Here is a 25698-nt window from a genome sequence, read left to right on the forward strand (position 1 = left end):
TTTTTTTTTTTTTTTTTTTTTTTTTTTTTTTTTTTTTTTGCCCCTGTGGAAAATCTGAGCCAGGAAGTTTCGATCAACTCTTGTGATTAAGGCCTTGTCTAGACTACAGAGCTTTTGTTGGTATAGCAGTGCTGGGATAGCCCCTGGTGGAGATGCTATATAAGATTGGAGTTCTTCTGCCGGCGTCACTACACTACCTCCGTAAACAACACTAGCCAAGTTGACAGGCACTCTTCTATAGCGTAGTTGTGTTTGCAACGGGGCTTTGCCAGCATAACTATGTCAGCTAGGGAGTGTGAAACTTCATTGACTTTAGTGTAGTTACACCAGCATAAAACAGGCTCTTAGTTTTCCAGTGACTTTGCAAGACGCTAAAAATCATAGATTGAATAGAGAAACTGGATGTATGGTTTATTACAACAATCTCTAACCCATTTACAGACCTCCCTTCCTCCCAGCACCTTCTCTCCCATTTCTTTCCCCCTATGTCTGGCGGGGTGCTAAACAACCTGTCCCACCTTGTCTTTAGCTGTGACACTGGGAGTACCTTTCCCAGACCTGAAGAAGAGCTCTGTGTAAGCTCGAAAGCGTGTCTCTCTCACCAACAGAAGTTGATCCAATAAAAGATATTACTCCCACATCGTGTTTCTCTAGTATCTGGGACTAACACAGCTACAACAATACTGCATAGACTTAGTAATGCACTTAACTGTGTTTTTTTTTTTAATATTACATTTTGCCCTAAAAACTAACAAATATGCTTCCATTTATATACATAGTAATTGGAATACAATGTTTTTTTTTCTGACGACAGCTTGATTTTGGATTATATTGGGGTGCAATGTTTAATCTTCAGTGTGAAGGTTAGGCCATGTTCTAGAGCCCTGGGCTTTTTTTACTGTCCATTCTAAGGTTCTAATTTTATACCTGTCATGCTCATCACAAAGCTGTGACTTCATCTCCTTAAGCCAAGGTTTTCATCTTAGGAGTGATTTGCAAAGAGGAAAATGTGTGCTTTTTTGCTGCTTCATGATGTATAAAGAATCCCTGGAAGGATTTTTCAAAGGGTACTTTTTTATTTTTTTTCCCCCTGGTATTTTACTTAGAAATATCAGGAATGTGAAGTCGGTCTTCTCTGGCTTTGCTAGAAGACCACTTGTATGTCTCTTATGGATTGTTGACCTCTGTCGTTCACTTACGGTCAGGATATTCAAAGACCTCCATTGTCACAAATGTTTGAGGCATTTTAGTTACAGATGTTAAAAATAAACCCAAAATATGTTTCAGGTCTCTATTCTAACTTGCATAGTATCTGACATAAAAAATTTGCTAGTTCTTTAGCTGTCTTTTTAGCCTGAGACCTAAATTTTAATGTAAAAAAAAAAACGTTAAACCCTTTTTAGGCCTTTTATGTATTTTTAAAGAAAGGCAGTCACCTCATTTTTTCCTCTTGTAGGTTACACCCTTCACTAACTTGCTCTAGCCTTTCAGGCATTGTAATTAATGTCTTATTGAAATAAACATGGGAAAATCCAGTGTGTTCAATTTTAAATATTCAGGCCTGCTTGTACTTGTTAAAGACAGATGAGACTCATCAACAGTTGTTCTGAATCTGAAGGGAGTCTTCGGTCTAAAACAATGCATTGAACTATTAGTTTTAATTTTGTTCAAGTTCCTATTTTAAGACTTCAGAAAAAAGGAACCAGGCATTCCACCAGTAACATTTTTCTTATTGAACTTCAATTAGAAAAAAATGAAAGAACTGGAACAGAAGCTCCAAGAGGAGGAACATGCACGGAAGCTTGTACAGGAGAAGGCAGCTGAGGTAACCAGCAAGCAATCTTTTCTGCTACTTTATTGTGTGTTGCAAGTAGCTCGCCCTCTCATTAAACTTTCATTTAAGCTCACTGATAGGATCTCTCATGTGCAATGTAACGAAGAGCTCGTTGCAGTCTGGCTGGTGATGGAATCCAAGAATACCAAAGGCACCATTTTCTCTTCTTCTGGTTCTTTTGCATGCAATGGTGGAAAACTTTCTCTGGCGGGGCTGGGAATTGGGGAAGGGTGACATTTTGTGACTTCCCCAGTCCTGCCAAGAAGAGGGTGTCCAGTAAGTTATATTTTACTATAAAAACACCAACTTAGTCTGGTGTTTCCTTCAGATCATCTCCAGCTAGGATGATGAGGATGCAACTTACCATTACCAGATCTGGCCAGTGCACCCAGTTAACTGGATGGCTTTCAACTCCAGCTAAATCAAACTGGCCTATATAGCCCCTCACCCTGAGCTGTGTGGAGCTTCTCTTCATTCGAGGCTTCCAAATGGTCTATTATCCCGTTCCTTTCCAAGGCTTCCTCGCATGCTTTTACATGCTTCTTCCTCAAGCCCCTTTTTGCCCTAGGAAAGATTAGGACTGCTGCCCTTCCTGAGCCTTCATAGACAGACATTTGCAACACATCCTACCCTCTCCTCCCCAGACTGAGGAAAACAGGCCTTTTTATACCAAGCATGCTTTGACAGCCTGCCATTCCCAAGGTTACTGAACTATAAGTCCCAAAGCACTCCTGTTTGGTAGAGACCACATCACAGGACTCAGCTGAGTTAGCTTTGTTTGGTTCTGCTCTGAAAAGTTGAATAGAAAATGATTCCTAGGTCATTTAGGAAAGAACTCTAGGCCTGTTTTAGGATGGATAGAAAGTATTTTTTTTTTCTACTGAATTCAAGGGTGTTTTTTTAAAAGTAATTTCTGTAGATTATCTATTGGTTTCTTGACCATTTAAATTCTATAGGACACCTCCATTAAGGGTGACTGTAAAAATAGCATGGTGGAGGTTCCACGTTTGTGTCAGAATCCATATTGCATTTGCTCAGTGTCCAAGTAAGAGCTGTGTTTTTTTTCAACTGCTAACCCTACAGACTCAACCTGGACTCAGCATAAAGCTGGATTCTTTCCCTTTCACACATCCTTGGAGGCCATAATAAGCATCAGTTACATGGATACTGCTGTATTTGAAGGCTGTTATAGTTGGATGGTTATAACTAAAGGCATAATTTGGACTGCATCTTAATAGTGGGACTTGTTAATGGTGATGGGAGGCAGGGGGAGGGGAATCTAGAGCTACCATTCAGCCCAGGTTAAGTTTGCAGGACTAGCAGTTTGTTATGGAGATGATGGCACAATTAACAGGGAATCCCACAATTCTAAATTTAAAATCTCTTCAGAGCAGAACTATGCTTTAAGTAGGATCAAGGGAAAAAATTGCTAGTTATTGTAAAGTGTTGACTCAATGTGTAGAGGACAAAAGGATACCATCAAACCAGTATTGCCTACATCCGGATATAAACCTCTCAGGCCACTGACCTTCTTAACTTTGGTGCCATGTACATCATTGGCACTATAATAAATAATCCTCTGTGTGCTAAAGTAGCTGGAAGGTAACACTGAACGCCAGCACTGATGCTGGTGGAGAGATTGAGGGGTTCTCACATTAATCCTCATGTTCACTGGTGGCTGGAAATAATGATTTCTAAAGTCATGTCTTAGAGCTTTTAAGGAAAAGAATTAAACTTTTTACATTGATCCATTTGCATAGTGATCACTCCAAACCTTGACTTTTTCAGTAAAATGTGAAATGTATTCAACACAGGTCAACCAAAGTGGAAGGAACTGGGATGTCCTCAGAGATGTAGCATCATTTACTGAATAGGCAGGGCTAATATTTTGACAGTTAGCAGTGACGTAAAGGAAGTGCGTGACTAATGTTATTTCATACTTGCCTGCAGGCAAGTGGTTGTGGCTCATTCAGTCTCTCATTACGACTGGTAATTCTTCATTGAGCCAAAATTCATGGTAGTTGTTTAGATCAGAGGTTCTGAAACTGGTACGTGAGCTTGATGTTCCATCATGCACTTTCCAATAACTTTTTAAGGGGGTATATGAACCAATAAAGTTTTGGAACCCCAAGCTAGATGTACTCAGTGTCAAAACTGTTGTTTAACATTGCAATAATACCTAGAGGCCTCAATCACATGGGCATACTGTTGTTCTAGGCATGTACAAGACCTACAGTAAAGGACAGACCCTGCCGCAAAGAGCTTACTGTCTAAAAATTGCTCCTTGGCTGGCCAGTCCCAGACTTCAGGGTTTGGTTGTTTTGGGTTTTTTTTTAACACCTTCCAGTTTTTTTCAAAAAAATCATAATTCCCACTATTAACTCCATTCACAGCTTCAGACAGGACTGGAGACTAACCGACTACTGTTGCGGGCAGGAACGCCATCAGTTCCTCCAAAGCCAAGGAAAACAAAGAAGAAAGCCAAGCAGCCAGACAAGGTAGCATGCTGTCATTGTAAATTGTATTGGGAAGGAAGGAGGATGAAGTGGGTGGGTGAGAGGGAGAGATCAGGTAGCTGGCTCCGTTTTACTAGAAAGCAGAGGGGTATGGGTTTGGCAGGGTCACGTCTAATGACAGTTTCTCTCTTCTCAGAAACGCCCTCTTACGAGACATTTCCATGCACAGCCCCACTACAGGCTGTGTCTGGGTGATGTGCCATTTGTCGCTGGAAAGGTGAGTGGGGTTAATTCTGAATGCCTACAAATAGCAAGCTGTGGAGAATTTTACACTTTGAGTACGAAGTTAGTTCAGAAGACGGGGCTCCAGGTCACGGTTGCCAACTTTCACACAGTAAATAAGCACCCCAACTTGCACAGTAAGCCAACGATCAAGCTAATCCCATTTCAAAACAAGGCGAAAACAAGCCAATCCCTAAGAACCCCAACACTATGTGACTAGATCCCCCGGCGTGCAGTCTGGGACTGTGGTGGGCCCTCTGTGGACCCTGACACTCTCTCTCTCTCTCTCCCCCGCCCCCCCCCCTGCTTGCTGGGAGCCAATCAAAAAAGAAGCTACAAGCCAAAAACTAGCCAACAAGCAACACTCAAGCCATTTAAGTCAAAAACAAGCCCAATTTCTGCGTTTTTTCCATGGGTTTAGCATCTTGTTTGGTGCTTTCATGACACCTAGTGGTCAGACTACTTAACAGCTCTATTTTCCTTTAACTTTTAATTTTCCCTCCCGCCTTTCCTGCAATGCTTTGTTCTGTCTTCTGTAACACCGAGCTGGCATGCTCAGAAACGTCTCCCCTGCTCTCAGGGCTGCTAGTCAAGCACTTTTCACAAGCATGGATTCACTCATTCACAAATCTCTTCTTAAAAAAGTCACTAGCAGCAAATCAAGAGAAAAAACACAAGTAGAATTATTTCCAAATAAAATGTCCTAAAATCTCTCTCCTGCTCTAGGTTAAGAGATCTATTCACATCTACTTTACTTTTCCCCTTCAGTCTACTAGTCCCAGCCATTCTGTTGGAGCCAATGTACAACATGTGTTGCATCTAATGAAACAACACTCTAAAGCTCTGTGTAACGATCGTGTGATCAATGATGTTCCACCACCTAAGCCGACTGGCAACGCATCTCACACCAGCAAAGGCAGAAAGTCCTCTCTCTCGACAGGCTCCTCTGCATCCCAGGAAGAGCTTTCTGAAGTGTTGCTGACTTTGCAGGATGAATTTGGGCAGATGAGTTTGTGAGTCCTGTGATTAAATGACAAATGTGAATGTTTTATGCTGCCAGTGATTTTGGTTTGGTGTTGGGAGTTTTCTGGAGGGAGGGGGTTATGCAGTCCCTTATCCAAAGATGATGCATGCTTTTAGGCAGAGGTGGATCAGGATTTAGTTCTATCCAATCATGGCAGCCTTTTTCCCCTGTAATGTTGATTAACATTCAACTTTGGTTATTACTACATACTAATACAAAGAGCCCTGCACTATTTACAAGCAGCAGTTCCAAGAGGCGCACCTCTGAGTTCATTCATAACGCATCAGACAAGTGGGTAACTGTGACTACCCTTTTGTGAGGGCTGCCTTGCTATTCTTTCTGCTAAAATAGTCATCTAGTTATCAGGATCTAAACGGCTTCGCTAGTCTCCCGTATCATCCATAGTAGGAGCACGGACCTGAAATAGCAGCTAATGCAAATGAACCAAGGAAATGCAGAATGGGAAATAGGACTCTCTCCTCAGAACTGACTGAGCGCTAAGACTATATGGCTATAGGAGGCCACCCATGTAATCTTAAATTAGTAATATTTAGGCCTAACTAATTTTATCAGTTATCTAGTGCAGCAGCAGTGGCCCGTGTACGCATTCCACATTGACAGCGCTCACCAGCAAGAACATTACAGACTACTGTTATGCAATAATAGATTAAATATATTGAGACAGTTTCTGGTTACTAATAATATGCCTCCCTAGAGATGTCGTTTCTCAGGCAAGTGGGCAAACAATGTAAAGTTGAGAAAATCACACCCAAGCTTTTTTTCTGTCTTTATGTATAAGTGATCACCAGCAGCTAGCAAAGCTAATCCACGAAACACCAACTGTTGGCCTGAGGGAAGACCTGGAGCGGGAACTTGAGGCATTGGTGAGAAGAATGGAGGCAAAGGCAGACCAAATAAGTAAAGTCCGGAAACATCGGACACGGGTAAGTCAGTTGTCTGCAGTTGCGCTTTTGTAAAATGATTATTTTGAGGAATTTTTCACTGTCTGAAATGCTGCTATAGCTGAATTTGGAAGAAGCAGACATGACCTGCCTTTTGTGGTCACAGGAGAGAGAACCATTTGTACATGGGGGAAATCCCACAGACATTTTACAAGTTGTCAAAAGACTTTAACATACATTGAAGAAAACAAGTTAGTTGTGTTTTTGGTTTTGGTCACCCAAACTTTACTCAGGAAAAGGTTTGGGTTCCCAGGGTCTATTTTCACTGTTACTCCAAATTTTTGGACAGTCCTCCTCTGCTTTGCATATGCTGATCTATCTGGTCTTGCTTTATAATTCACATTTCACAAATATTGGAGAGAAAGTTAAAGATAGATACTTTGATCAAAGACTTTAATCCCATATCTGATTCTTCTTTCTCCAGTCTGCCTTCATCTTACTGAAGTTGGTTTTGCCCCAAAGATCGAATACAGTGTGGCAAGCCTGTTCAGTTTACATTGCTGTGAAGCATATCTTTGTGCAGTTTTCAACCCCCTCATCTCCAGCTTTGACACTGTGTGTGCTCTAGAGTCAGAAACTTCATCTGCCTAAAGTCAAAGTGTGGAAGACTTAAACTGCAGATGTCATCTGAAATCAAAGGCAGTTGAGCATGTTTCCCACACATTCACTAGATCAGAGGCTCTCGACCTTTTTCTTTCTGACCCCCCCCAACATGATCTAAAAACTCCTGCATATAAAAGCCAGGGCCAGCGTTAAAGGGGCAGCAAGCAGGGCATTGCCTGGGGCCTCCATGAAGCTACATTGCTCAGGCTTTAGCCCCAGGTGAGGCTCAGGGACCTGGGCTTCAGCCCCCTTCTGCCCAGGGCCCTAGTGAGTCTAAGGCTGGCCCTGCTTGGAGGCCTCCCTGAAAACTGTTTGAGGACCCCTAGGAGGCCCCAGGCCCCTGGTTGAGAACCACTGCACTAGATTTCCAATCAGATGACTGAAGAATTCATAGCCATTAACCTATTCTGCAGAGGAATGTCTGGGCCAGTGGAAGAAGACAATTTATTAGTTACTCCTGTCAAGAAACTGAAACAGTTGTTGCAGACTGGCAGGTGTAGCATTGCTGACATTATATGGCAATATGCATGGTTCTGCATGAATACTGTATGCCCCGACTAGTAAAAATTTTCCTGCACCACTGTAGTATTGAGTCGCATATTGTCCTATTTACACATCTTTACAGCTGATGCCAGTTCTCCATACCACCTCAGGTAGCTGCTTTCTAAGGACAGTGAATGGCCTATACAATCTGCCGTAGGTAAATGGAAAACTTAATTTTTCAGTAATCTCTGGGAAAAGTTGGGCAGTGGCTGTGTGGATTGGAGACTTAAGTCAGTTCTTATCCACATGTCCTCACGATTGGGGAAACTCCCCTAGAATCTGTTAGATGTGTGATTTCTAAAATAGCTAACTAATTCAGAACACACACTGCACTGGAATCAGAGATTTTATCTCCATGTTCTTAAAGATTTATGACATTATTCACTTGGCTATAGTAGTAAATATATATGCTGTATAGGAGAAGTTTTCTTAAGTATTCCAGGAGATTGGCTGTCTTGGTAATAGATTCTCAGCTTTCTATTTGAGTCGCAGGCATGAGTGAAAGGGGAGATTTTAATTCCATTGGGAGAAATAAGTAAACTGAAGCCGAGCTGCTCTTAATGTTTCTCTTTGGGCTTTCCTTTCAGCTAGAGAAACTCAAGAAAGAATGTAAGTCCAAAAAGTCTCGTGCTGAAGAAACACGAGACTGCCGGAGTGGAGTTAGTGAAGTGAAAGTAACAACCACCGTGACAACCAGGGGAAAGGATGCTGGCCCCATCAAAGTGAAACCTGGAGAGAAAAGCCGGAAAAACCTTCAATTGTTGCGGGACATGCAGAGTATACAGACTTCCCTTCAGAAAGATGACGTCAGCTGGGACTACTGATTTCTGTACTGGTCGACATTTTCCTTAAACTCCACCAGTCTGAACTTTCCTTCTCACATTCCAGGTCTAAAAGAGATGCCTTTCCTACTGTGTGAAAGAGACTACTGTATACGAAGTGCACTTTTTAAATGTAACCCCCCGATTTTGCATCTGTAGGTCTGATTTATTATGGTTCTAATCCATGCACAACACAGATTGGAGAAAGCAAGCCTCATTTGTAATGTATCTAACTACTGAGTCTATATGCAACCCTCCATTATCTACCCCTTTGCAGCTGTATCCTTCCTCTAAGTCTTACCTTCTAGCCTCCTTCCTCCACGCCTGCCGCAGGATGTTTTATTTCATTGTTCACATGGGTGGCTTGTCTAAAAGGTATGTGTGGTTTCACAACTCTTGCTGTTGAACTCTTCTGCATGGGGCTGCTTAAAGGGATATCACCATTAGAAAATGAAGCTTTAGCCACGAGTCTACAAGGTGTTATCAGTTGCTGGATTTATACACAGTTGCTGTCAGCACAGCCTTTGAGAACATAAGAAAAAGAGGCGAACCTCATAAGTGTTTTGTTTAACTATCCAGTTCCAGGTCTGCTACCTTCCATTAGCCAATATTAATTGTAGTGGACACTTCAACTCACTCACAAAGAAAGAACAAAGTAATTATCTTTTGGACTAGTTTTTCTTACCAATTGACTCATTTAATAGTAATGATGTCTTAAAGCTGGAGAGAGACATGTGCCTTCACACTTAAGTGAAAAGTCTTCTGATGTGGAACATTGGGATAAAATCTATCATTTACTAGTGCACTTTGGCTGGAGCGGTAAAGCGCAGACATTTTTAATTTGCAAGTGCCTCAATCATGCCATTCAGTGCTGGCAGCTTGCTTAATTTTAACTTGAATTATTATTCATTTTGACTTGGATATCTGCTTTTTTAGTGGTGCAGGTATGAGTGCTAAATGACTCGCACACCTAAGTGAATGTTATTTATTATATTAATAATGTAAAGAATTTCATAGTAATGGCGTGTACAGAAGACAGATTCAAATTACCTGTGTCTATAAAGTTTTATATTTGGAAACCAATAAAATTAACTTGCAAATCTGAGTAAGGTAAGTTGAAATTTCTCTTTACTAACTTTCTAACTATCTTGCTGTGACTTGTTACTCCTCATAAGACACTGATACAATTTACTCTTTGAATTGAATACAGGTCTGTCTCATCTTACACGGGGTTTCCGTTCCACGGTTAGCACGTAAAGCGAAAACCGCGTATAGTCAAATCCCCATTGAGTTCAATGGTGGGCAAAATCGCCCGCACTACAGGTATAGTATTAAAATTGTTGTTTTTCTCTTTTTTTGTTTTGTTTTTGCCGACCGCGTAAAGTTGAAATCACGCATGTTAAATGCGCGTAAGATGCGACAGACCTGTATCAGACTGTTATTTAAAAAATCCTGCCGCACTAAAACTCACCTCAAGCATTGCCTGAGCAAAGGTGTTAGGTGGCACGAGTAGAGAGGAAGGATAGGTAAGTAGTGAAGATGGGAGCCTGGCACTTGGAAGACCTGGGTTAAATTTCCTGCTCTGCCACAGGTATCCTTTGTAGCCTCAGGTAACTCCTTCACTCTCAGTGTTTGTTTCCCTACCTCCAAGGCGTACTGTGAGGCTAGATATTAAATATGAGGTGCTCATGTTAAATATTTGCCAGCTCAAAATTATTTGAGATAATGGGGAAATTCATAAACTGCCCAGGAATTGTTACTGGGACAGTAGCCAAAGGAAAACACTCCCTTTGAGCAGGAAGTCGCTCTGGTCGTATACAAAGCAATTATGTTACAGTAATTCTACAACTACAAAGCTAGAATATCAGCAAAACCACGTTGCTTACTGAGAATGCCATACAGACATCTCATCCTTCCTCCACTTTACTTTGTCTTCTGAAATGGTTACTTTTCAGTGATACGACTGACTCGTCACCATTCAGATTTTGTTTGTTTGTTTTTATATAAAGAACAAATAAATACTGTTGGGAGTGAGAGCAGGGCCCAAGGAGAGAAAACCACAGCCACTCACCACTCAGTATTAACCATAAGGAAACAAAATATTAAAGAGACAATAATCCATACCTAGTGAAACGGCCAAAGTGAGGGTAAAAAGGTAAATGACTATTCCATACAGGTTCTTATACTACACTGTAGTATCTGAGAACTTAAGACTTACATATTTTATATAGTGACGGAATCTAAGGAGGACAGGCCAACGGAGTGTCTGTCTCTCTCTCTCTCAGCAAGTTATACACCCCATACATCATATGGTGCAAAGAATCAGCACAACCTGATTTAAAAAAAAAAAAAAAAAAATCTCATTAGGGATCATGTTACCCTAACAAATGCAGTGATGTTTACACTTCATCTTAATGCTAGGCCATCCATAAGAGAGAAGACTTCACCCTAATGGATTGACATAGCTGCAGGAGAAAGAGGGAGGCACACAGTAAACCACAAGTAGCTTTCCAAAGGAAATTCCACTACCTTAGAGGGAATGCAGCCCCTCAAAGGCAATATACATATGCTGACTGCACAAAAATCAGCCAAACTACTCTGATCAAAACATACATCTGCATATAGAAATGAAATCCAGAGGCAAAGCTAAAAAGCCCTTATAAATATTTTGACTTTTGCTACACCCCCAACCTTCTCATTCAAGTGCATATGCATGTAGTTGGAAAGACATGAAAAAATCAGTTCAACAAAAGTAATTGCCAGAAAATTGCCTGTTTTCACCCTGATTTCTACAATAAAGTTATTAAAATTGATTTTGGACAAAGTTTAATTGATCATTGTGCCAATGACAATGATTCTTTGCTCCAAGTACACTGTATTCTCTTCTCTGACAGAGTAACAAGTATTAAGCTAGTGCTGAAATATTATGCTAGCAGACTACACAACTCCATCAACTGACCACTACTTTTACATTGCGATTGTAATACATGCAGAAAGCTTTCTTTGGTCGATACACTTACTGTCAACAGAAGAGAAGTAAAATATTTGAATTTTAAGTACATCATCACGATCCCACACTGAAATATGGAAATAACAGTTGACACTTACCTAAGCAAAATTAAATTGAGTTGATCCCAGCAAGTGTTGCACTTGCCATGTTTTATATAATTTACTTTGCCAGCTCTTGCATATAAGGCGCCCCCCCCCAAAAAGCTGCAGAAACTACTGGGGGATCTGTTTCCCACCCCCTCAGTAATTAACATTTGCTTCATAGTACTGAATTGGATGAAAATAAATGATGATTCCAGGTGAGGGGGATGGAGGTAAACTTGGTCCCAAAAAGGACAAGCTGAGGGATACGAGGGGCTCATCCATTACCATGTCCTACAGCTAGAAGCTGCCCTTCCTGTAAATAAGGCATCACTTTGCAGTATTGGCTATATACCTAAAAGAAACAGACTTGGCCTAGCTTCCTCCGATGTATATCAAAGTGATAGGAAAGAGCCAATCTAACTAAATAGTAAAAAGCATTCTATTACTCGGGTCCTATCAGCTTCTGTCTTTCAGTGAGACGTTGGCAAAACAATTCAACTGACAGTTATATCTATATTGACATTGATAAGTCAAACTATTCAATGGCTATATTCTAAACATTTGAATCAGATATGAATACTGCAGCCTGATTTCTTACTTCAGTCTCTTTTTGTTTCCTTTCAGCAAAGTGGAGAATTTTCAGAGTTCTCCTCCTCCTCTGTAGATACTTTCCTTACAGAATACTTCCTGCCAAGCAGTAGTCGCTCATTCAAAGCAAAATGATTTCTAACAGCTAAGCCAGTGAGAGCGCTAGGTTTTGTTTTTAGATGGCAAGTGCAATTAGTTTTAGCATCATCTAGCTACCAAAAAGATTGCATAGGGGTCTGCCCTTTTTTTAGCTTAAGCTTCCTCTAGTGCTACAGTACTAATAAATTACCCTGGAGAGAAATGTAATAAATAAGGTAGTTGGTGCCTCCAAGACACCAAGATCTAAATTCAAAGGGTTTCCTATTAGAGCTGCCCTTTTAAGGTGGTCCTGGGAAATACTTAATAGAAGTCCATATTATACAACTGTCTGTACAGGAGTGACACACTGTGCAGGAGAGCCAGCTCTCTCCGAGGATGAGGTCGATCGGTTGGTAATCTCTCTCTGGAGCTCCTCCACTTTCTTCTGCAACTCAGCCCGTTTGGCAAGAAGTTCCTTGTATCGACTGTGGACAGGTTCCTGCAACGCAAAAGAACGTGCAGCTGAGTGAATGAAGCAAATGAATTAGCTGTTCTGACTTCCACATACCTTGCCACTTATCTGTCACCTGCACTCTTGCAGCCTGCTAGTTCCAGGGCCCTGATGCTTATTGTCTACTATATTTTATTTACAAAGCTGATTTGGGAATGAGACAAACTAACAGGTTAATAACATAAGCACTGTGAATTGTAAAAGCTGAAACCTGCAGATCTCTCGGTCACCTATCCCCATGGCATCTCAATACTGTTGATAATTAAGTAGATATAGAATAAGGGCACTTTGGAGATTCTTCTAAGTATCTCTAACTTGTCTTAAATGTTCAATGGTCTAGTGTTTAAAAACTCTTCTTATTTCTAGTGACCAAGAGTTTCAGAAGTGAATGACTAAAGGTAGGCCCCAAAGTCTCTAGGCATCTAGGGTAAACATTTCAAAAGTGCCTAAGTGATTTGCAAGACTAAGTCCCACTGACGTTCAATGAGGCTCGGGCGCCTGAGTCCCTCCTGCAAGTGGGACCTGGTGCTTTTGACGCCTGCTCAAGTGATTTGATTTCTCAAAGTGCTGAGCACCTACAGCCCCCAGGGATTTCCAATCCACTTACTTGGGAGTCTAAAGTCAGACACCCAGTTTTTAGAATCATGGCTGATATTTTTAAAACTAAAGTTAGGCGCCCAGTTCAATTACACATGTCGCAGGTACGGTACTTGCAATTAAGTTTTGTTTTTAAACTTAAGCTGTGGCAGTTTGGGCTTGGAAAGTACTGCTTACTGTTGTGCAGCTCCCAGAGGCCAAGGTGACTGGTTCCTTAGGAACATCAGAGACAAGACTTTTGACAAACACAGTATTTTAGAAACAAAATGGTCACCTGTGGTTTCATCCTTGGATTCCATCTGATGTAATATCCCACCCAAAGCTCTAGGTGGCGCATGCTGGCCACAGGATACAAGACATGGTTGGCGTAACACACATACAAGGGATTAGTGAAGTCTTCAAGTTGGCTATTGATGTAAGACCACAGTGACAGAGTCTTTTTTGGAAGGCCCTTTAAGGAAAAAATAAAAGCTGTTTCACATACCCAACCATATGAACACTAGTATTTATCTACACAGCTTTATGAGTATTTATACCAGCATATACATATGTTTAAAATACATGCATCTGCATATACATATTAATAAAAATCTGGCTGCGTTTTCATAACTAAAAAATACATTTTATGCTTTTTTTCTATAATATAAACACATGCAGGCAGGCATCTACGTATACACAGTGGCATGCAAACATCCCTTATTCCCAACTCAACCTGCAGCACAATCAAGGGAATCACCATTGGCACAAAAAGGGGAAGGCTGCCCGGAGAGGAGATGGGGTTTTCTGAAGCTTTAAAGGACAGGAGGAAGGGCTGGCCATGTACATGACCATTATTTTTGTTACGCTTCCCATCTTTCAAATGCTCCCAAAAGAGGGCCCAGTGTATTTAATTGCAAGGAAAAAGCATGTGTTCTAGGCCTCAATCTAGCAAAATAGCTTAAGTATGTGAGTAGTCCTAGTGAAATCACTGGGACTACATATGTGCTTAAGTGCTTTGCTAGACTGATGGGCCTTAAAGAGACAGCGAACAGAGCATGTGTTTGCTTCTTCGGAATGACAAATATTCAAGCCTCGTACACACTGGGAAAACTGGGACACACAATTCACCAGCAATGTGGTTTTAATAGTGATTTTGACCACTGTGCTGTTAAATTCAGCTCAGTGCACGTCTATGCAACACAGTGATAAAAAACCATAGCCCTGACTAGACTACAGCCTCCACTGTTGCCATCGCCAGTGGAGAATTACAGATGCCATTTTTCCTAGTGTAGATGCAACCTTTGTGTAACTAAATGGTGCTTCCAGCTTTAGCAAGCAGAGACTGAGCGAGCGCCATTCATTTTCCTTTTGATTTCAGGTTGGGGTTGTACATGTAACATTGGATTAGTGTTTTAAGTCATGCAAATGTACACAACATTCCTCCACTTGCACTTTGGGTCTTGTAACTGCTTTAAGCTCTGCCAAGGTAGGCCAGGCTAGAGTACAGAACTATCCAATGTAACGAACTACAGCCACATTCCTCCTAATAGCTAGCAGTTCCATTCTCTCCAGGGAAAAGGGCGCATCTGGCATCCTGTTACTTCCATGTTGTCAGCTGGATGTACGGTATGACTGTGCACACATTTTAGTTTATACAATCAGCTCACTTTCTAGTATTACTGGGCAGGTAGTTGAAATGATTTTGTTTGAACTTTAGATAAACATCTCCTAGGCAACTGATAGCTGTTAAGACAGAGGCTAATGGTTGAAGGTGCCTTTAGAGATTCTGATTACACTGAAATGTACACAAGTCTGAAGTATAGCAATTAAGCTATGAGTAGTTTACACCAGTTTACAGGAGGGAAGAATTCTGAATGCCAGCTGTTCAGCTGGAAGATCTGTTAGGGCCAAAACTTGCTCCCACGGGAGTCACTGGGAATGGGAACAATTCCATCAGCATCATTCGCCCATTTTAGGAACACTGAGAATTGCATTCATCTTGGAAAGAGGTGAGGCCTTACCTCCTTCACCCTCTGCTGCTCACTGCTACACAGGAACGTCCCAAACAAACAGCTGTACAGGTGGTCCAGAATGATCATCAGGAAACAGTCATTGAATTCAAATGCTGTAGGAAACTTCAAACACAACCAGGAATATTGCGTGTTTATTTTTCTTAGTACATTGCTTGTTGCTAATGAACACACATACCACTGTAACAGCCAATCGTGTTAGTTAATGAGCTGAATATGTCCCCTATGCACTTCTAATGCAGGATTCGTTTGTGTTATTTGGCTGCCTCTGTCTCCAAAATCATACTACTACTTTCTCCGAGCAAACGCTTCACTCAAAAATCTGCTTTACATGTGCAGTAAGGAATTCTGAGCAAAAGCCAGAGGCCCGAAGGGTCTGATCACTGTATTTATATACACTCAGAACTGCTTAAACTGGAGCTTGCACAGGTCTCTAATGCCAGAACTGTAATGAGGTTATGAACAAAAGGGTGCAGCAGATATAAAATAAACAAACTCTAAGTAGGAATGAAAGCTCCATCTAGTTAAATGGAAACAATTCACGCATCCAATTGAGAGTTTTCCATGAGGCAGCAGCAGAAGGCCATGAAACTAGTTCACATGTTGGGAATAGGTCGTGGGAACCTAGGAATTGCCATCACATGCAAGGCCTTAACACTGGCTGAAGCCTCTAGGTGTTCTGTAATACAAATGTATAACAACAATCTGAGCTGCTTGGAAAACAGTTACAAAACTTCACAACATTTTTTCCCCTTTTGTTTTAAAAATAGTTTTTCAAAATTTCATCAGACCTTTTCTGAATATTGAATAATTCTGACTCCCTCTATATAGAGTGGAAAACCTGGGGGGGGGGAGTTGTGAAAACTGTGTCCCCATTTTTTTCGAGTTGGGGCAGAGCTATGCAGTAAGGAACGTGGCCAGATCTGGAGTTATGGTGTGGGTGGGTGGAAGGGGAGATTGGGGGGAGGATTAGGGTTAGGGTTAGGGTTAGGAACTTGATGGGAGAAGGATTAAGACCACCACTGTAAAGGATGCTTTAGCAACATCCAAGAAAGGGACCTGCTGCCACCTCTCCTGTTTGGCGACTGAAAAGTACCATCTAAAATGGCATCCCTCTTCAGCATTTTTATCATAGGTTGGTTTTTTCAATGGTGGCTAGGCACCTTTGTCAAAAGGATAAAAATACAACCTACAGGCCCTGGCACAGAGGCCAAATGCAGAGTGGACACAGCGGCATGGCTCTCACTCTAAGCCGCTAGAGATGTCCCCTCCAGAGCAGAGGAATTTAAGTGGCCCTGCTCATACAGTACCTGGTCTGTGGGTAAAGAAGACACTCCAATGTTGATAATCATGCACAATTTAGGAGCAATGCATTCACTTTTAGAAGAGGTTAAAGTGAAACAAAACCCAGCTGTCTTCAATCCCTTCTCCCCTCACACAATTAATGCCACTCGGGGAAAATAAAATTTTCAAAAGCCACTAAATGACTAAGGAGCCTAAGTCCTATTTTCAAAAGTGTCTTAGGCCCTTAGGCTCCTAAATCCCATAGGCATTCAATGACAGGCTCCTAACTCACTCAGTTACTTTTGACAATTGTACCCAAACGAAAACAGAAAAGAACAAAAAAGCCACACAGAAGAGGCTGTATTTTCATTTCAAAGTTGAGCAGCAAGATCACTAGCCAGACGCACCCATCTAAGTCCTGCATAAAGCAAGTTTGCAGCTTAGAAATTTACCTGTCTTGTCATTTGCCAGACACAATCAATGAACTGGAGAAAAACAGGAGATCTGTCTGCATCTGCATGATTTTTATCTCCATGGCCAACTCTCTGATACAAAACAAACAAAGAACATGAACTAGTACAGTGCTTCACAAAGAAATAGCTTGGATTCTGTGTACCTGGGTTACCAATGCAGCAGCCCGCAATAGCTGTAAGATGGTCTAAAAGTGTCCTGATTTTGCTGTGTTTATATTAGTAAGTGCAGAAGTTCTGGACAGCTACTCCTCTAGTCTTTGAAGTGAGTTCCTTTCTCAGGGACTTGTTAAGTGCACTTAAGAAAGAACTAAAACCAAAAGTGATCTAAATAGAAGCTCCAGATGTTATTCTGGCACTGACTTCATTTAACAGCTAGAGTTCAAAAGACTAGAAAAAGTTTAAACTTTTGTTCCTTTAAATTATATATATCATCATCATCATCTTCATTCAGTAGTACAGTATAATGGATCCAAGAGTTGCACAGAAACACAGCACCTAATGATAATTATAACATGGCACTTCCTAGCTGCCAAGCCCTGTACAAACACTAGCTCATCCTCACCATCCCATGAGAGGTAGTTACGAAAGTGTCCCTAAGAAGTAGGCCTCTGACACTGACCTGGCTGTGTGGCCTTGGGCAAATCACTTAAGGTCCCAATTCAGCAAAGCACTGAAGCCGTAGAGGTCATAGAAGAGTTTTTAAACTAAAGGCTGTGGGAAGGCTAAGAGGTATGGAGGACCACACGGTTTGGACCGAGATATCCATTGGGGAGGATTTATTAAAGGGGATAATCTCTATCCTACTAAAGAGGAGAGGATAGAAAATTGACAAAGTACAGGTAGGAACTCAAGAAAAATTTAGATGAAAAAGAGTCCCATTCAGTTACATCACATGAAGGCAGCCAACTTAATATTGACAAATTTTATAAGTGCTTGGATACAAATGCTGAAGTCTAAATCCTAAAATGGGTGAACTTGACTGCCTGGTATTAAATGAGTATAGTGATATAATAGCCCTCACAGAAACTTGGTGGAATGATAATCAATGGGACACAGTAATACCAGGGTACAAAATATATAGGAATGACAGAATAGGTCTATGAAAGGTGTGGTGAGAGTGAACAGAGAAGTGTTAGTTACCCCTTCATATAACACAAGAACCAGGGGTCACCCCATGAAATTAACAGGCAGCAGGTTTAAAACAAACAAAAGGAAGTACTTCTTCATACAGTGCACAGCAAACCTATGGAACTCATTGCCAGGAGATATTGTGAAAGCCAAAAGTGTAGCTGGGTTCAAAAAAAAGAATTAGATAAGTTCAATGGCTATTAGCCAAGATGGTCAGGGACACAATCCCATCCTCCGGTTGTCCCTAAACCTCTGTTTGCCAGAAGCTGGGACTGGACGACAGGGGATGGACCACTCAATAACTGCCCTGTTTTGTTCATTCCCCCTGAAGCACCTGACATTGGCCACTGGATAGTGGGCCAGATGGACCATTGGTCTGACCCAGTATAGCCACTCTTCTGGGCTTAAGCATGTAAGTAATAATAATACCTCTCTGTTATAGAATACTTTTCATATGTAGATCTCAAAGTGCTTTACAAAGAAGATCAGCATCATTATCTCCATTTTATAGATGGGACTAATCATCTCCTTACAGTTTAAGCACCTGGTTTACTGTTTTGCTGGATTGGGCTCTCAATCACTCAACTACCTCAGTTTCCCCACATGTAAAATGGGGGATAATATCACAAGTATGCAGATGGAAAAACTGTTAAGTGACCACCCAAAATCACATAATGAAATCAGTGCCTTAGTAAGTATTAGATACAGTATTAGATCAGATAACCTTAACCAACATCAACTGACTGCAGTCTAAGGACAATGAGCAAAAATCAACAAATAATATAATGTGCCAGAATGCGTATCAGTGGCATTCACCTTTACTCTGTGAGCTCAGCTGTGATCAAGTAATGTTGATTAAAGGAACATATAGAACTATGTAACTAATCCAGTGAGATACTCTTTGTTCAACACCCAGCAATTGAATCTGCTCAAAAGACTATTGACTCACCAGCTGAAATCTGTGCCCAAAGCTCAGCCATTCCTTCTCCACAAGCACCTCGAACCCCCTTATTGTTCGATAGTAGCCATCGAGAATGAGCATGGACAGAGAAGTGAGCTGAGCTGTTCGGTCCCAGCCATCGCTGCAGTGCACAACCACGGAGGTTTTCCCCGACTCCACCTTATCAGCAATCCGAAGAGCGCCGGCAAGAATTAGCTGCGACACAGACAGGGCATTAGTGAAGTTTCTCCATAGAATATGAACTACAAGTGGAGAATTGCCTGTGACACCTCTAGACAAGACAAGGGCCATATCTGCTTCACAATTATAACCGAGACGGGCTTGGTTACAGGGTGGTTATGCCCCAGAGAGGTTACAAGTTGTAGGGTAGACATGACTCTGGAAGTGTCCCAGTAGCCAGATTAAATACTTGGCCAGTCCAGGATTTAAACCCAGTTACCTGGACACAATTAAATCCCATCTACACTACAATTTTAATCCTGTTTTAACCATGTCAGGGAACAGTGCTGCTGTAACCAAGTCCCTTGTCTCGGCTACAGCAGTAGTGTACATGGGAAAACTAGATTGGTTATATTTTGCCGAAGGAAGAAACTGGCAAGCCTGCTTTTCCAAAAACAGCTCTGTACTATCCTTTTTTTCGTGTAAATGCATAATTTCAGGGAGTTGACCTTTATGTGCCAACCCTGCAAATACAGGTACTCTAATTTTGTCAGATGAGTGAGACTTGGGGTGTGTGTACATAGGGAAATTGGCTGGTATAACTATAGAGGAATAATTATTCACACTGTAGCTAACCTGGTCAATTTCCCCATGTAGACAAGCCCTTGTTCCAAGTGTTAGTGCATTAGACATTTTTACATTAATAGGTTATTCACCCCAAAAATTATCTATCTATGAACACAGGCACCCGTGGAATACTGATTTACTTTGGCTAAATATTTTCTGCCAACTGAACAGCTGACATCAAACTACTCAGCTATAAGGAACAGTGCAGGACAAACAACATAGGGTACTACTCTTCCCAAAGATTTGGCTTGCTACCTCCCACTTTTAGACTTGAAACTGCTGGCTTTCCCTGGGACACCTGTGTAGTATGAACCCACATACAAAGTTTACATTTTGGAGAGGAGAAACCCTCACTGATTTTCAGTGAATGACAACATATGATAAAAATCATAGGCCAAATCTAGCAAAAATCTATGTTAATGTGGCAGCTGGAAGCTTCTTATTTATAAGTAAATGGCTTTTTTTCTCTCTCTCTCTAGGGCTGTTTGCAACTGGGAGCCCTTAATACCCATCTAAAGCAGGGGAAGCTGATGGTACTCAGCACTTTACACAAATAAGCCCCTCATTTTTTTTCTCTCTCTTGGTTTATCAGGATTATAGAGCATCTTATTTAAAAAGATTTCCCTCCGGGGGATGAAAATGACTTAATAATTCATCTGGTGCCATTATATTTTCTCCCATACGAAGTGAAAAACATATATTTTCAGTGTAGATTACTTTTATAGAAGAGTAAGAAAAACAAGAATGAAAGAAAGATTTAATATAAAGTTTCTGTGAGAGAGAACACTTGGACTTTGGCCCCAATCCTGCAAAGACTTACACATGTGCTTAGCTATATGCATGTGCTTAACTTTACTCACTATCATGAGTCCCAATGAACTTCCCATTGACCACAATGGAACTCCTGAGAGTGTATAAAGTTAAGCAGATGTGTAAGTCTTTGCAGGATCAGGATCTTATTCTGTAATATTCTGAGTCTGAAATGAAACACAAAGTAGCAGCTGCCTCGCAACTGTCCCAGGAGTAGACAGACACTTCTGCTTTTAGACAGATACATACATCACGGATACTAACACACATGCACACCTTGATATGTTCCAGCCAATGAGTTGATTCCAAATTGGACAGCCAATGAGTCTCCTCAATGTTAGGATATACGATCTCCTTCAGTTTTCTCAATGATTCTCTCATAACATGAATATTGTGAATGTCCAAGAAAACTAATTCTGCATTCTGATAGGCATCCTCACTTTCATAACCCCCTCCTTTAGCCTGGGAAATAAAAACAAACCCATAGGAAATCATTAACAAAAATGTGTTTGGTCTTTCAACCCAGTAGCATTTACAGGACAGATATTATTTGATATGTATTATCAAAACAATTACAAATCGGCTATCAAAATCATGATGAAAGAAAGCAGGAAACAGACCTATGCATTGTATTCATTTTATAAATGGGGACAAGGCTATTCCTGTACATAATCTTAATAGATTTTTCCTGCAGAAATGGTTTTTCCTTAATACGGTAATTTTCACCTATGTTAAACTGCTGAATATCATATACAGGTGTTAATTTTTCTTTTTGAAAATTATGAGTTACCACCCCTGAAGTTACAAATTCATCAGACTCACTATATTGCAGTCTGGCAGTCCCACTTTGGGATCCTATGGGAAGGGTTGCATTTTCCCCACAGGTAAATTGCCTTTAAGGGGTGATGAACATAGAGAAAATCCGGAGCGTAGGCAGCAAAGGGATTCTCGCATGTAAACAAAGCTCGATATCTATTGTATGCTACATAACATTAACACACGGGTCTGGTCCTGGGCTGCATTCCTAGTCATTCCACGGAATCTCTGTCTGACGCTGAGAAATCACATGACAGGCCATCACATTTTCAAAAGCAACCGTGGATGTCAGGTGCCCAGCTTGAGGCATCTCAGGCCCTATTTTCAATGGTCCTGAACATCCACAGGTCCTGTTAAAGTCAACATGCACAGAGGGAATCAGGCCCAAGCTGCTGGGCACAGAAAAACAGAAGCATCCAAGATTCAAGGTGCCAGAATCTCTGTTCTGAACTGCTGATCAAAACGCCCTGAACAAAGCCTGTTCTTAAACCCTCTGTGGCTGGCTCACTGGTCTTTTCTTCCTCTACAGTGTGAGGCCCTGATCCTGCAACTGGATTCATGCAGGTGGAGTTCCACTGACATCAGCAGGACTCTGTGCAGGTGGCAAGGCTCTACCTGCACGGATCTAGCTGCAGGACTGGAGCCATTGTCAATGCAACAATTCTATCACGGCAACCGCATCTTCATCCTCGCGGATACTATTAAAGGAGGGTGGTAGGCTAGCTCTGAATTGCAACATCCCCTGCCACTGAGAGAGGAGAGCACATCTAACCTTATTGGCTACCGCATTAACGCTAGGCCTTGCGTCAAAGATGAAGATTTTATGGGACTGAGCATTGGAATCCATGATGGACTGAAGATACTTTTCATCCTCTTTGCTTCGCTTTCCACTCACTCCAACCATCGGCTGGCTACAGCGCGTGATCGTAGCTTGGCTTTCGGGATGAATCCATGACAAAACCTTTAACAATACACAGGGGGGAAAGTGGAGACAGGAATTCAGTAGGATAGTGAAATGATTTACCTATAGCTGATTCCATTGGATCCATTCCTTGTATTGATTTGGTTCCAGAGGATTGGATCAAATTAAGTCATGACTGAATTAAAAAGTGACAGCATTGTCCTGTATTTTGTTCTTTCACTTCAGTACGTTCCCAAAGCTGGAACCCACTTACAAATGTATGAATATGCTTAAACCTGACTTTTCTATGGAGTACAGCTAATTCTCCTGCCATTCAGTTATGAGCTGAGTAAGACAGACCCCTTTTCACGCATGCCCATTGTGCTGAATTTTGTTTTAGTGTTCCCCATTTAAACTGTAAGCTCCTTTGGGCAGGGACTTGTCTTTTTATATATCTGTGAAGCAAATAGCATAATATTGGCTGCTTCTGAAATAAAGGTAATGATTATGACATTCCTTATTTACAACCTGATGTTAAATAAGAGTCTTCTTTAACAATAATAAAGGACTTCCGAAAAAAAGTATTCATTTACCCCCCCTAAAAAAAAATCAGAAAAGGCAGAAAATTCTGAATAATTAACAGGGCTAATTTTGTATCCTAGAAAATTAAGTCTGGATTTAGTTCAATTTTCTTATCTTCTTAGCACTTCAGTTTAGTCTATGTCTCTTTCATGACACTAATTCCACAGAAAATGCTGCCTTCAAACTCCTTGCAGAGGTCTCCCCGTTGTTTTTATTATCCATCAATCATTTGGGTTTGCTCCATGGCATCCTCTTTGTCTGATCATTGCATTATTTATGGTACAAAGGTCTTTATAAAACCACATCAAAGTGTCTTCCTTTGTCATACTCACTGGTATGCGACCCCTTGATCTGAAAGATGCCACTCTCTTTAATTCTTCATCTGGAATATTCACGGGCACGACTAGAATGGCAGGATATGTATCACACAGCTCGTAGCGCTCGTTTATCTTGGTTATTCTCCAGCTTTCATTGGGAATTCCCTGCATATGAAACAACACTAGTTTAGAAAATAAACTACTACAGGGTCCCCAACCCAAGGAAAAGAGACCAGTGGACTTTGCCGTCACTTCTAAGAATTTAAATTCAAGGGCACAAACAAGCGTGTCTGTATTAAGTAAGGAAACTTATGGCAGCAACGCAGATTGTATGAAATGGCCGGTTACCTCCCATGTCTTTGTGATGAGTTGGTAAAGTGCTCCCCTGCAAGAGGGACAGTGATTTAGTTCATGGAGACAGAGCAGTGGAGAATATCAGGGAAGGTGGGTAAAACTACAAGACCCAAAATCACACTCATGGAAAATATACTGTGAAGCAATGCTTTGAGAGCAACTTTCTCCCTGCTCCCATTGTGGCCCCTAACGTAACAAGCTGGAGGAACAGCTCATGACTATAGAGCGCAGGATAGGAGCCGGCTAGCCCAAGCTTCTCTTCTTCTCTGTTGCTCAGCTCAACCTTGGATGGTGCCCCAGTGATGCTCGCCTTTTTGGTGAGTGGGAGAGTGGGGATGGGAGCCACCAGACAAGGTGAAGGGGAGACCAGAAGGGAGAAGAGTCAGTAAAGCACATGGAAAAGAGAAGGGTTGGGGGGAGAACAGATAATGGAAAAACGAGAGAGAAAATAAAGGTGCAATGTTAGCAGCTGTGTCAGGACATGGTTCAGAGGACACAGGGTTCCCATCAACCAGTCCACCAAGCCAAGTTCATAAGGAACTGAGCAGCTCTGGTTTAGGGTGTCCACACACCAATTCTGTTTTGACAACTGTTTTGGCATGTGGCTGCACCTGTGAATTCTGGGATCCAGAAGCACTTTTTCCTATAGCGCCCAGTGTGGCAGTTGTGGAACTAGTATGTAATAATCTAAGAATACTGAGATGGAAGAGTTTTATGAACACTGAAAGGGGCCTGGTCAGCGAGGTGAGGCTACTGTATAACTATGGTAGGTTATTAGAATTTCCCGTATGATTGTACTAATCTAACTTGTATTGGGAGCAGTGGAGTGTTTATTATATGCCTGTAATGCTTGAATTCAATGGGGGCTGAACAGGAAAGCAACACAATGGCTTGCCAGATGAGAACATCCTGGTACACACTTGGAAGAGAATGAGGCAGGCTATGAGTTGCAAGGACCCTTCCTACCTCTGTCTCTGTCAAGCTGCACGCCTTGTTTTGCTAAAGCGGGGCCAGAGCCGGCTCCAGGCACCAGCATTCCAAGCAGGTGCTTGGGGCGGCAATCTGCAAGTCCGTGTGTTTTTGCTTCCCCAAGCAGCGCGCCGAATTGCCGCCGCGGACGGCGGGGAGAGTCTGTGTGCCGTTAGGGCGGAACGCGCGTTTCCGCGGCGGCGGCAATTCGGCGGCAGCTTCTATGTTCAGCTGCCCGCAGTGGCAATTCGGCGGCTTCTGTCTGCTTGGGGCGGCAAAAACAGTAGAGCCAGCCCTGAGCGGGGCATTAGCAGATCAAAGGGCTATAAACAGTTACAAAGGGACTGGATTCCTGTGAAGGGAGGTGATTAAAGGACTGAGTAAGATTTAAAGTGACACTCCCTGATGCAGGGAGCAGCAGTCAGTGAGATCTGACAGGGAGACAAGCTGACACACACGGAGAGGTATGGATGCCTGGTAGGGAGATGGTTTATCTTCTCCAGGTAGGCTAGCACCACTTGCAGTCCCTGAACACAGGAGCATCAAAAGTTGCATCTGTGCATAGTCCCTGGGTGAGGGCACAGGAAGGAAAGCAATGTATGCCCCCTCCATTCAGGGGCCAGACACAATCTGCCTCATAGTATTGACTCACGCTATTCTTTAATCACTTACTTACATTCACATCATCTAAACACGCAGCATATAAACTTTTATTCAACTAAAAGAACAGGAGTACTTGTGGCACCTTAGAGACTAACAAATTTATTAGAGCATAAGCTTTCGTGGGCTACAACCCACTTCTTCGGATGCATATTGAGTGAAACATATCGAGGAGATATATATACACACATACAGAGAGCATGAACAGGTGGGAGTTGTCTTACCAACTCTGAGAGGCCAATTAAGTAAGAGAAAA

The 25698-nt window shown here is 41.7% G+C and overlaps 2 protein-coding genes across 3 annotated transcripts in view; one reads left to right on the top strand and one right to left on the bottom strand.

Annotated features, from left to right (window-relative positions):
* Positions 1 to 9630, top strand: part of CEP57 (centrosomal protein 57) — a 24840-nt gene extending 15210 nt beyond the window's left edge. Inside the window, exons 6-11 of the mRNA XM_024217140.2 lie at positions 1748 to 1825; positions 4228 to 4332; positions 4487 to 4567; positions 5341 to 5585; positions 6396 to 6540; positions 8292 to 9630. Coding sequence (XP_024072908.2) covers positions 1748 to 1825; positions 4228 to 4332; positions 4487 to 4567; positions 5341 to 5585; positions 6396 to 6540; positions 8292 to 8528 — 891 coding nt within the window. The 3' untranslated portion in view covers positions 8529 to 9630. The remainder of the gene's footprint in view (positions 1 to 1747; positions 1826 to 4227; positions 4333 to 4486; positions 4568 to 5340; positions 5586 to 6395; positions 6541 to 8291) is intronic.
* A 2349-nt stretch (positions 9631 to 11979) lies between these two features.
* Positions 11980 to 25698, bottom strand: part of MTMR2 (myotubularin related protein 2) — a 78251-nt gene continuing 64532 nt past the window's right edge. For both annotated transcript variants that reach the window (XM_024217141.2, XM_024217142.3), the window contains exons 8-15: positions 23475 to 23624; positions 22432 to 22620; positions 21120 to 21305; positions 19236 to 19442; positions 17138 to 17230; positions 15393 to 15506; positions 13667 to 13843; positions 11980 to 12783 (exon numbers count right to left, since the gene is read on the bottom strand). In XM_024217141.2, coding sequence (XP_024072909.2) covers positions 12622 to 12783; positions 13667 to 13843; positions 15393 to 15506; positions 17138 to 17230; positions 19236 to 19442; positions 21120 to 21305; positions 22432 to 22620; positions 23475 to 23624 — 1278 coding nt within the window. In that variant the 3' untranslated portion in view covers positions 11980 to 12621. The remainder of the gene's footprint in view (positions 12784 to 13666; positions 13844 to 15392; positions 15507 to 17137; positions 17231 to 19235; positions 19443 to 21119; positions 21306 to 22431; positions 22621 to 23474; positions 23625 to 25698) is intronic.

Source organism: Terrapene carolina, unplaced genomic scaffold (genome assembly GCF_002925995.2).
Source record: "Terrapene carolina triunguis isolate 2854851 unplaced genomic scaffold, T_m_triunguis-2.0 Scaffold97, whole genome shotgun sequence".
Taxonomy (NCBI): domain Eukaryota; kingdom Metazoa; phylum Chordata; order Testudines; family Emydidae; genus Terrapene; species Terrapene triunguis.